Below are 13984 nucleotides of genomic sequence, written 5' to 3' on the forward strand. Positions count from 1 at the left end.
CTTGCCTAAGATCAGGCAGATAGTAATTTGTTAAATTGAATCCAAGACTTCTAAACCCAGTAACTTTTCCCTTCTACTACACTTTCATTTAGGAAGAAAGAACTGGGGCAGCATACTTGGAAAAACTCTCTTTACTCATTTTTCCTTTCCTTTCCTACCACAATCAGTTAAAAGAACTGCCAGTAAAGGAAACTTGCCAGAGTTGAATTCTGCACTCATATGAACCTGAAGACTATTCTTTATTACTTGAGGAGAAAGGAGCTAGCCTAACAGGGAGTCAGTCAGTTAGGGGAAAAGAAAGGCTGGGTTGGTTTAGAATATGGAAAATTGATTCCCAGATAATCAAAGGTGACTTTGCTTTATTTTCTAGGACTTCTGCCTTTCTGTTGTGATATTTTTGAGGACAGTCTAGAAAATGGTGGAGTTGGTAATATAGCATTTTTAGAGAGACATTTTAGAGGACCCTATCTATTAAATCCAAATTGCAATAGATGCAATAGCATCTAATAAATGCAATAGCAACAACAGTTACAAATGTTCTATGTGTATATTTATTGGTCAGTTAACAAAATGGAACCTGATAGAGATAAATTTAAAGTACTTTACTTGGATTCAAAAAGTCAGCTAGTATTCTAGTTTTACCATTTAGTATTTTTCTGTTCTTAGGCAAATTGTTTAATTTCTCTTTTCCTCACTTCCCTCATCTATAAAATGAAGAAGTTGGAGCAAATGGTCTCTAATCTCCATTACACTACTAAAATCTATGTTTATGTACAGGTTTGAACAATTTATGTGAAAATCTAAGGTGATTAGTTTACTGCAAGTCTACTGCAATATGTTATCTGTGTGTCATGGCAGCCAAAAAAGTTAATGCAGTCTTCTTGAAAAGGAGAAAACATCCTTGGCTAAGAACATATACTCAACTATATACTATAGCTTTCCCTCTAGTTTTTCAGGGTACCACTCTCTCCTGGTTCTCCATCTACCTATCAGATCACTTCTCTGTCTCTTTTGCTGGGTCCTTATGCAAATCATGCCTTGTAAATATAGGTGTTCTTTATGGTAGTGTCTGGGGCCCTTTTCTTCCTCTGTACTATTTCACTTGATATGAGTACATTCATCAATTCTCACAGGTTTAATTACCATCTCCATGCTAATGATTCTCAAATATACTTCTTCCTTAATTTGTCTGCCAGTCTCCAAAATTGCATCTTCAATTGTCTTTGAGAAAATCTCAAACTGGATGTCTAGTAGACATCTTAAACTCAACTTGTCTAAAATTGAACTCATCATCTTTCTTAAGTTCTCCCCCACCTCCTAAATTCCCTATTTTAGAAAACACCACCATCCTCCCAGTCTTTCAGGCTTGCAACCTAGCTGCTGTCCTCTATTCCTCACTGTCTCTCACCTGTCCACATCCAATCTGTGGCCAAGACCTTGATTTCATGGTTCCAGCATCTCTTCAATATGCTTGATTCCATCCATCCATGATAATAGAAAATGCCATCCACATCCAGATAAAGAATTATGGAAACTGATGCAGATTGAAGCATACTATTTTCATTTTTTAATTTTTTTTTCCTTGTGGTTTTCCCCTTTTGTTCTGATTTTTCTTTCACAACATGTTTGCAGCTGATACTGCAAACCCTTTCTCCTCTGATACTGCCACTATTCCAGTACTTTGCCTCACACCTGGATTATTTCACTAGCCTGCTGGTGAGTTGTCCTGCTTCAAGTGTCTCCCAAATTCAATCCATCTTCCATTCAGCTACCAAAGTGATTTTCCAAAGTGATAATAACAAGACTAATCACATCACCTCTTAGTAAACTTTTATTGATTACTATTGCCTCCAGGTTCAAATACAAAATTCTGTTTAACTTCATAATCTAATATCCCCATCCCATCTCACTTTTCCAGTCTTATTACTCACTTTTTTTTGGCTGTTGGCCAAGGCATAGTGGCTTTTTTGCTGTTCCATGAACAAAACACTCTGTTTCCTCCTTTTTTTCAGACTGTACCTCTGTCTGGAATGGTGCCCCTCTTCATCTTTGCTTACTAGCTTTTCTGATTTTCTTCAAGTCCCAACTAAAATCTCATCTTCAGGAAGCCTTTCCCAACATCTCTTGATTCTAGTTTCTTCCCTCTTTTGATTATTTCCTTTTTATCCTACAAATAGGTTTAAAAGGAAATAGCATTATACATAGTGGTTTGCATGTTTTCTCTCTCCCTCCCTTTAAATCATAAGTTCTTTTGGGGGATAGAACTGTCTTTTGCCTCTTCTTATATTCGCAGTGATTACTAGAGTGCCTGACACATAATATACTCTTTCCCTTCCACTTAATAGTATTTTTTTTTCCAATTACATGTTAAGATAGTTTTCAACATTCATTTTTATAAGATTTTGAGTTACAAATTTTTCTCCCTCCCTTTCTTTCCTCCCCCTCTCCAAGATAGCAAGCAGGTTGATATATATTATATATATATACAACATGTTAACTATGTTTCCATATTTGTCATGTTGTGAAAGAAAAGTCAGAACAAAAGGGGAAAACCACAAGGAAAAAAATTAAAAAATGAAAATAGTATGCTTCAATCTGCATCAGTTTCCATAATTCTTTATCTGGATGTGGATGGCATTTTCTATTACCATGAATGGATGGAATTATCTTGAGTCACTAATACTGAGAAGAGTTAACAATCAGTTGATTATCACACAGTGTTGCTGTTTTACAATGTACGATGTTCTCCTAGTTCTGCTTACTTCACTTATCATCAGTTCATGTTAGTCTTTTCAGGTTTTTCTGAAATCTGCCTGCTCATCATTTCTTATAGAACAATAGTATTCCATTATATTCATGTACTACAACTTTTTCAGCCATTCCCCAGCTGATGGGCATTCACTTAATTTTCAATTCCTTGCCACTAGAAAAAGAGCTTTTTATTTGAACATGTTGATCCTTCCCCTCCTCCTCCAATGATCTCTTTGGGATATAGACCCAATAATAGTATTGTTAGATCAAAGGATTTGCAGTTTTATTATCCCTTGGGCATAGTTCCATAATGGTTGAATCAGTTCACAATTCCACCAACAGTGCATTAATGTCCCAGTTTTCCTACACTTCCTCCAACATTAATCATTCCCCTTTCCTGTCATCTTAGCCAATTTAATAGGTGTGAGGTGGTACCTCAGAGTTGTTTTAATTTGTATTGCTTTGGTCAATAATGATTTTGAGCATTTTTTTCATATGACTATAGATACCTTTTAATTTCTTCATCTGAAAACTTCCTGTTTTTACCCTTTGATCATTCATATATATTCTTAATAAATGTTTATTGATTAGCATATAGTGGGTACCACATCAAAGGAAGGACATTCAAATATAGGGACTTGTATAGAAAAGGGCTATCCAGGGTAGCTAGGGAAAAGAAGACTAGACCATATAAAGGTTGGTTGAAAGAACTAATTAAGCTTAGAGAAAGAAGATTTAGAGAAGCATGATAATTATTTTTAAATAGTTAAAGGGTGTTATTTATTTATTTGTTGTTAAAAATTTTATTATTTTTTATTATTATATCTTTTTATTTACAAAATATATGCATGGGTAACTTTTTCAGCATTGACCTTTGTAAAACTTTCTGTTCCAAATTTCTCTCCCACACCCTCCCCTAGATGGCAGGTAGTCCAATACATGTTAAATATGTTAAATCTAATATATGTATACATATTTATACAGTTATCTTGCTGTAAGAAAAATCAGATCTAGAAAGAAAAAAAAAACTTGAGAAAGAAAACAAAAATGCAGGCAAACAATAATAGAAAGAGTAAAAATGCTATGTTATTGGTCTACATTCAATTCCCATAGTGCTCTCTTTATTACTGGACAATCGGAACTGGTGTGAATCAATTCATTGTTGAAGAGAGCCACTTCTTTTTTTTTATTTTTTTTTTATTATTTTTTTTGTTTTTTTTTTTTTTTGTTTTTTTTTATTTTTTTTGAGAGCCACTTCTTATCAGAATTGATCATCATATAATTTTGCTGTTGCCGTGTATAATGATCTCCGGGTTTTGCTCATTTCACTCAGCATCCATCAGTTCATGTAAGTCTCTTCAGGCCTCTCTGAAATCATCCTTTTAGTCATTTCTTACAGAACAATAATATTTCATAACATTCATATACCATAATTTATTCAGCCATTCTCCAAAAAGGTTGTTATTTAGAAGGAGAGAGTAGACTTATAATGATAGTAGACTCCTGACTGTCTGAGGGTACTTGCTACTATTTCTCTCTTCTCTCATCCCTGTTTATCTCAGTGCTACTTTCCCAAATTTTTTCTCCAGTTCTGTTCACCTCTTCCATTGAATTCTTTGGAGTCTCCATTTTATTATCAACAAAATTTTTTTCATCTTAGTCTTTTTTCTGGCATTCTCAGGACACTAACATTTTCTAGATTGCATATACCATTTTTCATACTCAGCAACTTATTAAGACAGAAAGAATAGGCATATGTCTTATCATCATACCTTTTAGACTTTCCCTTTGCCTTGATTACTGAGCAGCTTTTATAACTTTGGAAGTACATTTTATCTTAAGTGACACCCTTTCAAGATCCTTTTGGCAGATATTTACCAAGTCCCGTATTATTTCGTCTTCTTTCTTAAGGAATTCAGTACTTAGCTTAGTCTTCCTACATATTTCCAACTCCTTACACATGTGCGCACCCATGTGCGCACACACACGCATTTTTTTTTTAGGGACATCAATGTATATACGTTAAAAGTGAAGTAGAAAGAATGCTGGATTTGGAATCAGCGTATACAAGTATAGTAAGTGGCTGAGTCCAAATTAGAACCTGGGTCCTAATGGATATGAAAACATCCATTCAGAGTTTCATCTCCTTCAAGTAATCTGTTCTTTTATTTATATTGTTTTAGTCATTCTGTGTATGGATCCAAACAATTCTTCCCATAGAGAAATTGTCTCAGTTTCTCATTTGTTATTTTTTATGACACAAGAATGTTCACAAGAGTATATTTTACCTGCATATTTCCCAACTGAAATATCATAGATACCTCACATTTAATATGTGCCAAATAGTTTATCTGTCCACCAAATAAATCTACCATACTTTCTCACTTTTCTATTTTGGACACTACCATTTGTGAAGTCACCAGAATTCATAGTATAGTAAGTCCTGAACTCTTCAGTCTTACCTCCTTTATGCACTCAATTACCAAGTCTTGTTGAGTCTTCCTTTAAGCATCTCATATTTGACCTCTTTTCTCTTCACTGATCACTAACCTAGTTTGGGCCCTTATCATTTCTTCCCTAGTTTGTTTTCATAACTTTTCAGTTAGTCTTCCTCTTGTCAGTTTCTTCCTTCTCTCATCCATCTTTTACAGTTTCCAAAACAATATTCCTAAAGCCTAGGAGCTTATCGCACCACTTGTTTGGCTGAGAACCTCCAGTGACTCAGCATCGTCTCTGTTATAGAAACCATGTAAAGACCATCATAATCTGGCTCCAACCTGTTTTTCCAAATCAATTCATGTTACTCATGCATTCTTTGGAGGAGACAAACTGGCCCACTTGCTGTTCCATGGCATTCTGTCCTCAACTCTGCCTTTTCAGAGACTTCTCCTATCCAGAATGTGGGCTCTCTCCTCCCTCTCCCTTTTGGAATTCTTATTTTCTTTCAGGGTTCAGCTTGATGCCACTTCCTGTCTGAAACCTTTCTTGATTGCTTTTCTCTGCTCTTTCTTCCCTCAAACCCTCTCTCTTCCAACCCGTTGTGTGTGTATTTTCCTTCCTGGAATTGTTTTTTATATGTTTTTATTGACTTATGTGGGTACATGATCTTTTCCCTAGAAGACTATAAGCTCCTTCAGGGTAGGGGTTATGTTTTTTGTATTATTCCCAGCATCTATTATCCCAGTATGCTGCCCATATTAGGTGCTTAACAAATGCTTATTGAAGGATAAATGAATGAATCCTGCTTGGTCCCAGTAGGCAGAGATATGAATAACAAGTGGAAATTGAAGAGAATAGTTTAAGCTAAATAGATGAAAAAAAATTCTAACAATAAGACATATTCAAAAGTAGAATCAAATGCCTCAAGAGTTGGTGGATTCTCTTTTACTTGAGCTCTCTTTTGTTTTTAGATAGATAAGATATTTATTATGTGAGTATTATATGCCAGGTAGTCTACTAATTGTGGGATGCAAAATTTTTTAAAGAATTATGTTAGAGAGAGAGAAAGAAAGAATACATATATATATTTGTGGGTAATATACATATACATACATATATAAACATGTATGTACACACATGCATGCATTTATATATATATATATATAAATAATTATAGCATCATGCAATCTCATTATGTGTACTATAATATTAATAGCTAACATTTACATAATGTTTGCTATGTGCCTGGCACTGCACTGAGTGCTTTATAATTATCTCATTTGACCTTCATAATCACTTGAGGAAGTAGGTGCTATTATTATGCACACTTTCTTGCAGATGAAGAAATTAATGAGCAAGAAATACAGGCAAGCAAGATAACCATGTTTGCTTAAAAATATATAATTACATACTGTATTTAAAAACTCCTTTTAGTCTATGCTTTCCTCCATGCTCTTTCTCCATGTAAAAAAATTTTTAATTTGCGGGGGGGAGGTGAGGGGAGGTTGCGAGGCATCACTATTGCTAAGGCTCCTCTCCCTTTAACCTTTTAAGTTATAAAGATATTTTTATCTTTTATCTATAAAATACAAGATATTTTTAAAAACAAAAACAAACAACTAAGCATAGTCAGGCAAAAGAAATGCATAGTTGCCATGGTCCAAAGTGTGTTTCTCTATACATCTTGATTCCATCACCTCTTTATGGAGTTGGAAAATATCACCTTATGTTCTCTGAAGGCTTGTTTCACCATTTCTTTGGACAGAATTCTTAACCCTTTCACAATTTCTTTTTCTTTATAATGTTACCATCTTCTAAGTTACTCTGTTGGTTCTGTTCTTTTTACTCTGTACCAATTTATATTATTCACTTCGTTTTGAATTTATCTCTTTCATAAATTCTTAGGGTGTAATAATCTACTGCCTTCATATGTCACATACTCAATGTTTTCCCCAGTTGATAGGCACTGCCTTAGATTTCAGGGTTTTTTTTTTCCTTTTAATTCCTCAGTTTATTTCTTCATTGAATAGTTAACCTTTTACAAGGATATCAAGAAGGGATTTAATTTCTCCTAGTTCTGTGATCCTGCAATGTATAGAATATTTCGGGGGAATTACATGGGGGGGATGCCAATGAATCAGAAGACAAGGTCTTTACCCTTCTGAAGAGGTATGGCATTGGTAATGTTTAGTAGTACTTGATATCCTTGGCTCAGCCCCAGTACTGGAGGTCTTTGGGGATTTTATCTAGAAATGAAGCCATTGTCTGCTTTGTGATTTTTAATGGGCACTCCTATGTCCTTTGAGATGCCATTAACTAGGTATAACCCATTTAAGTTGTCTTCAGGTTTTATAGCATTTAGCTCTTTATTGTCTGCCTTCTAATTTTATGGGGTCTGCTAGTTTAACATGGAAAGAATCCATTTTTTGCTCTGTACCTCTTAGAAAAAGTCAGGATGACCTAATAAAAAAAGTCACTGACTTAGAGTCAGGAAAATAGCTTCAGGTTTTGCTTACTTTATTTTCATAACATCACTTAGATACTTAGTCTCAGGTCCCTCTTCTACAGATGTGGTATCTTGCCTATCTTAAAGGGCTGTCGTAAGGAAAATGGTTTATAAAATTTAATGTACTCTATAGATTTCAACTGTTATTATAAGTAGTAAATGACAACAGTTGAATAACTCAATGATTAGGTTGAGCTTTAATCAATAAGAAAGCTTGTATCTCATTTTGGTTTTTACATATAAGAAGTTATGGTTGTAGCAAATTGCTTCCATAGCTTCCATGACAGGTGTGAATACGTTGATCAGAAGTTTATTACACAGAGAAGACGTGAAAAAGGTGGACCTAAGGAGACCATTCAGGAACTATTCTAAGTCCCTGGAATCTGCTGCTTTTGAGCTTATTTATTTACTTGATACTTACATTTAGGATGACTGAGCAATGGAATATAGGTGGCTCAGTGAGATCTCACTGTTTCTGTCAAAAACCTACTCTCCTGATAGTTTAGCAAAGCTTTCAAAGTCTTAGGGAAATGGACTACCTTGGCCTTAGTTATCTTAGTTTCTGGAGAAGTGAGGAACAGTTAGGTATAATTGTGGCTTCTTTAGCAATTGTTGCTTTCCTTAAGAAAGAGACTAGAACATGTAAGCTACCAGGCTTATGTAGTATTTTGTCTCAGGTACAACATAATGTAGTATATTGGGCCAGGTAAACCAGAGGCAGGTTAAAATCCTGCCTCAGATGCTTAATTATATGACCTGAACAAGTCACGAAACCTCTCTAGACCTCACTTCTTTATCTATAAAACTGAAGGGCTTGAACCTGGATAATCTCCATGGTGTCTTCCATCTCTATAAACTATGAGTTAACCTACTCTGTTAGTCACGCATGTTTCCCATCTTCTACAGTCATATGCCTGGCAGTGCCTTGTATGATTGCATAATGTCCAGGATGATCAATTAAAAGGACTAGTGGAAGTTTGCAGGAGGAATTGGAAATATTTGGCAGCATAAGAAGTCATCATTTTTATTGAAACTCTTCCTGGTCCTTTATCTTTGTTCTTTTTTATAGCAAGTTTGATAATAACTCAGTAAATTTTGTTTAATGGTTTACCAAATTTTTTCTATTTTTTCACTGCAGTTCTCCACAATAGTCCTCTAGTTTCATACCATGATAGATGTTTCTCCTGAATTGCCATACTCTAAACATACTTCTTATTAGTCAATCTTGTGTGTGTGTGTGTGTGTGTGTGTGTATGTAGCTTTTTTTCCTCAAATATATTTTTATTCCCATTTTTGAGATGCAAGACACTGAGCTAGCATGAAGTGATATGACTTGACTAAGATGATGTAGTTTATTAGTATTGGGATCTGGGAAATTTCATGTAGATTCATCCTCAGATTCTAAGTCCATCTATTTGTCTGTATCTATATATGCTTTCTTTGGGAATTGCCTATTATAGAACAATGGGCAAAATTTATCTCATTTACAGATTTGGAAGTTAAAATGAATTATAGCTTAACAGAGAAGTCAGTCAACCAACAGTTGTTGTTTTTAAGTCCCTACCATGCTAAGTACTCTGCTAAGCACTGGGGATATAAAGACAAAAATGAAACAGTTCCTCCTCTTGAGGGGCTTACATTCTAATGGAGAAAACATGCATATGTTTTATATACACATAGATTTATATGCATATGTGTCTATATGTATTTATTACATAATATAACATGCAAAATGAATACAAGATAGTTTTGGGGAGGGAGTTCTAGTGGTCAGGGAAAAATAAGGAGAGGCTTCATATTAGAAATCCTTTTTAGAGGGAAATAATTTTTTTTTCGCAGTTACATACGAAAACAGTTTTTAGCATTCACATTTGAAAATTTTTAGTTCCAAATTTTCTCTCTCCCTCCTTCACAACTCCTTTCTCCCTGAGATGGTAAGCAATGTCTTTATCTGGTTATCATCATTTCTATATGTGTTCAATCATGCAAAATACATTACTATATTAATCATTTTGTGAAAGAAGACACAAACCCAAAGGAAAAAACACTACAGAAAACATACAGAAAATAAAAAATAGAATGCTTCATTTTGTGTTCAGACTCTTTTAGTTCTTTGTCTGGGGGTGAATAGCATCTTTCATCATGAGTTCTTTGGAGTTGTCTCAGATTATTGTATTGCTGAGAATAGCTAGATCATTCACTGTTCATCATAGTACAGTATTGTTGTTATGTGTATAAAATATTCTGGGTCTGCTTATTTCACTTTCCATCAGTTCATATAAGTCTTCCCATGTTTTTCTGAAATCATCCTGTTTATCATTTCTTATATAGCATAGTAGTATTCCCAATTGATGGACATCCCCTCAGTTTGCCACTGAAAAAAGAGCTGTTGTAAATGTTTTTGTACAGAAAGGTTTTGTCCTCTCCCAGGCTTTTAAAAAAAATCTCTTTGTATTCCAGATCTAGATGTGGCAGTGCTGGATCTAAGGGTATGCAAGTTTGATAGCCTTTTGGGCATAGTTCCAAATTGTTCTCCACAGTGATTAGATTACACGTTGGAAGTATTGAAGTGAGAGCTTGTCTGAGGGCTTCATGCCTGAGATAAAACTTGCATGGTGTATTGAAATGGGCCATTGGCCCCAGTAGGGACCTGCATTCCTGACTCCATGATCTTGGGGCAAGGCCCTTCTTGGGTCTCTCTCTCCTTCCCTATCTTTTAAAGGAAGGTGTATTGGGCTAAATCAAGATGTTGTAGATCTCTCTGGCAGTTTGAGGAAGCCATTATCCTTCTCAGAATAATGTTTTTAAATGTATTATATATGAAATACATAAGATTAGAAAGGAAGTCAATTGTATTGAAATACTGTTATTATAAAAAAATTTAACAGAACCCAACTTAAGGCCCCTGGACTAGATGATCTCTTAAGTATTCTTACAACTTTGACATTCTTTATTTTTATATGTTCTAGCGCTTTTCCAGTGTTTATTTTTACCCCTGTAGACTCTTATAACTTTGCCTTTCACAGGTATCTACTGTTTGGGGCATGATATAAAGGGCATGGAATTTGATATTTCTGAATGAAAACCCTGCCACCCAAAACCCCTTACTGAAAAGGAGGCTAATAATAGAGTCAACAAACAATAAATAAGGTTACTTGGTTTGAATAAAGGTGATAATGGCTAGGCAGTTACTGTTGGGAATTTAACAATTTCCAATTCTTCCTTTCTAGTGTGCAAAGAGCCCCCTTACAAAGTGGAGGAGTCTGGCTATGCGGGTTTCATCATGCCCATTGAAGTTCACTTCAAGAACAAGGTAAAGAATTTGCTCTCTTTAACTTTGTTTCTTCCCAGGCTTAGTATGTGGTTGGGGTTTGAGTTTCCTGACCTTGAAGGGACTTGGCTTTCTTTTTCTCTGATAAATAGAACTCAGTCCCAAGTCTAATTGTTTGGGTATTCCCTTCACCAGCACAATCCCTTTTTCATGCCATGATATAGATATGTCTCCCTGAATTGCTATACTTTACTAGTCAGTGTTCTGATGTGAAGCTTCTTTTTCTTAAGTCTGTCCTTAGAAGACAGAGGACAGTTTATTACCTGACCTGTGCTTGATTACTCTTTGGCTTAGATAGGATTTCCTGAAGTTTGAGTTCCAAGGGCATCATCACCTGATGGAACCCAGCATCACCTCCATGTTACAAGAAAGCCTTGCTGAGGGACTTGACTTAAAAGAATTAGTAACTTTACTGTTAGTGTTGTGTGAAGAGTAGAAAGTTTCTTGCTATCTTGATCATTCATGCTACTTTCCAAAGTGAGTATGTTAGGATGAGTGAACTCAAATTTTTTACACTAATAAACTTTTGAGAAGAAAACTTAGATATCTCACCCAACTGGAAGTTGGTCTGAGTAGAAATTGTGTGCTATTTTTGCAGGAATACATTCTGTCATAGAATACCTGCTTTCATATTGTCTCTTTTAAGAGTTTAAAAAAAGACTCATTTTGGTGGGGAAAAGGCTTGATCACTATTATGGATTAAATCATTGAGCAGTATTAGTTCTTATGTGTATGTAACAAAACGGAAATGGTTTTTGAAATGAATATTTACTTAGACTTTGGACATACCTTGAATTCCTGGTTGATAGTCTTTTTTTAACTATTAATTTTAAAAAATTAACAGGTATCTATTTTCTCTCCTTCTCAGTGTCCCCAGTTGAAAACAAAAACAAAATTTTTATTACAAAAATGCATAGATAAGCAAAACAAATTCCTGGTTTCATTGTTGTTCAAAAATGTGTCTCAATCTGCTTATTTATTCTTATCATCTAGTTATCAGGGATTCTTTCATTTACAGGATAGGATTCATTCCTTGGTCTTCTAGAAAAGGGTTGGTCTTAACAGTATTCTTAATAGATGTTATTCTGTACATTTTTTTTCTTAAGCTTATTGTGTGGTATTGGCAGATGAGGAACAAGAGAGATAAACCTGTATACAGGGAATGGCATTGTTTCTTGTTATTTGTGGGGTAGGAACAATGTTTGTCTAGGTAAAATAAATGTGGCTATCTTTGAATTAAGTTTATTTTATGTGAAGGAACTTATTTAAGTAATGTTGATGAAGTTCTTTGAATTTTGTTAATTACTAGATTTGAATTTTTCTTCCTAAATCATTTCTTTATGTGGCACAATGGTTAGAAAACTGGACCTGGAGTTTGCAAGTATCTCCATATTCATATTTGGCCTCAGGCTACTGTGTAACTGTGCAAGTTACTTTTACCTCTGTCTGCTTCAGTTTCCTCAGCTGTAAAATATATAATAGCACCTCCCTTCTGGAGCTAGAGGACCAAATGAAATAATATTAGTAACTCCCAGCACGGTGTCTGGCACATAGTGGGTGCTTAATAAATATTTGTTTTCTTCTTTTTACCTCTCCAGCCAGTGTTTATTCTGGAACTAAAATTGCACTATAGATGTATTGGTTTATGATGTCAAATGGCATGCTGAGGCAGGAATTTACAAGTTCTACCAGTCTGTCTCAGTCTCGTCTAGTAAGTCTCCAATCTTGTTACCACCCTATATTTCTCTTTCCATGGTTTACTGGAATTTCCAACTAGCAGTGGTGTCTTCTTCCTCTGGGCAGGGACGGTTGGTTTTTGTCAGTGTAGTTCCTGAATATCAGATAATGTGGAGAGATTGTGTTTTGAGGGCTATGAGATACTATTTTAGTGATTAAAGTGTGAGTTATGATGGAAAGGTGCACCTGCTTTGCCTTTTCCTTTATGAGTGATCTAACTTTCAGAACACTTGTCAGAACTAGATGTTTGTCCCCTATCTTCTTAGTTAGAAACCACAGTGTTTAACAGACTAGATTTGTTGATTGATAGACTGACTCACGTTGTCACTTTGAACTTGATAGAAAAGAGGCATGTAAGTTTCGTTTGGAAGCCAAACAGCCAAGCTCTAATGGCTGCCAAACCTTATTTTTAAGGCTTTTGAAATTGGGAACCAGATTCTCAACTTGGAACTCCCAAGGTCAATTCCATCCTGTGACTGAGGACAGCAGGTGGTCTTTGGAATCTTCATTTGAGCCCTGACCTGATTTGGAATCTATTTCTTAATTCCTGATTTACCTTTAGAGAAAAGTTCCTGGTACTGGTAATCATCAATTTTATGATGTAGAAATTGGACAGTAAAGCAGATTTTGAAACAGACTGCTTACTGTTGTGTTTCTACTTTTCTACATGTTTGATGTCATTGGCAGAAGTCATTGGAAAAGTAGCAGAGAGGTTTTGTGAGATGAAATATGTCCTTCAGTGAAGAAAATTTATCAAGCAATAGAGTTCCTTGAAGTCCGATTCTCATCAGAGCTTAGCACAGTGTTATGTGCATTCAGTAAGCACTTAATATGTGTTTATTAATATTTCTAAGTGAGATCCCAATTTTTTTGGACTTTAAAGTATTAAATGGATATTATTTTAGCTATTATAGCTCTGTTACTCTGGGCAAGTCACTTAACTATTAAGTATTTTTGTCTTAATTTCCTCATTTATAAAATGAGCCACAGAAGAAAATGGCAAACCATTCTGATATGTTTGCCAAGAAAACCCCAAATGGAGTCACAAAGAATTGGACATGACTGAAAAACTATTATTAAACAACAGCAAATCTTCATGCATTTAAATTCCCAAATATTTCAACTTGAAAGATTGGTTGGACTTTATGGTGCTATGGAAATGCAAAAAGTTTCACACTGGATCATAGATCCAATTCCTTTAGGCCTTTATGACAATTGCA

At 35.0% G+C, this 13984-nt stretch overlaps 1 protein-coding gene across 8 annotated transcripts in view; it reads left to right on the plus strand.

Moving 5' to 3' along the window:
- Positions 1 to 13984, plus strand: part of MLLT1 (MLLT1 super elongation complex subunit) — a 98299-nt gene that overhangs the window by 7606 nt on the left and 76709 nt on the right. For all 8 annotated transcript variants that reach the window (XM_031947761.1, XM_031947765.1, XM_023496737.2 and 5 more), the window contains one exon: positions 10927 to 11009. In XM_031947761.1, the coding sequence (XP_031803621.1) occupies positions 10927 to 11009 (83 nt within the window). The remainder of the gene's footprint in view (positions 1 to 10926; positions 11010 to 13984) is intronic.

Source organism: Sarcophilus harrisii, chromosome 1, assembly GCF_902635505.1.
Source record: "Sarcophilus harrisii chromosome 1, mSarHar1.11, whole genome shotgun sequence".
NCBI lineage: Eukaryota > Metazoa > Chordata > Mammalia > Dasyuromorphia > Dasyuridae > Sarcophilus > Sarcophilus harrisii.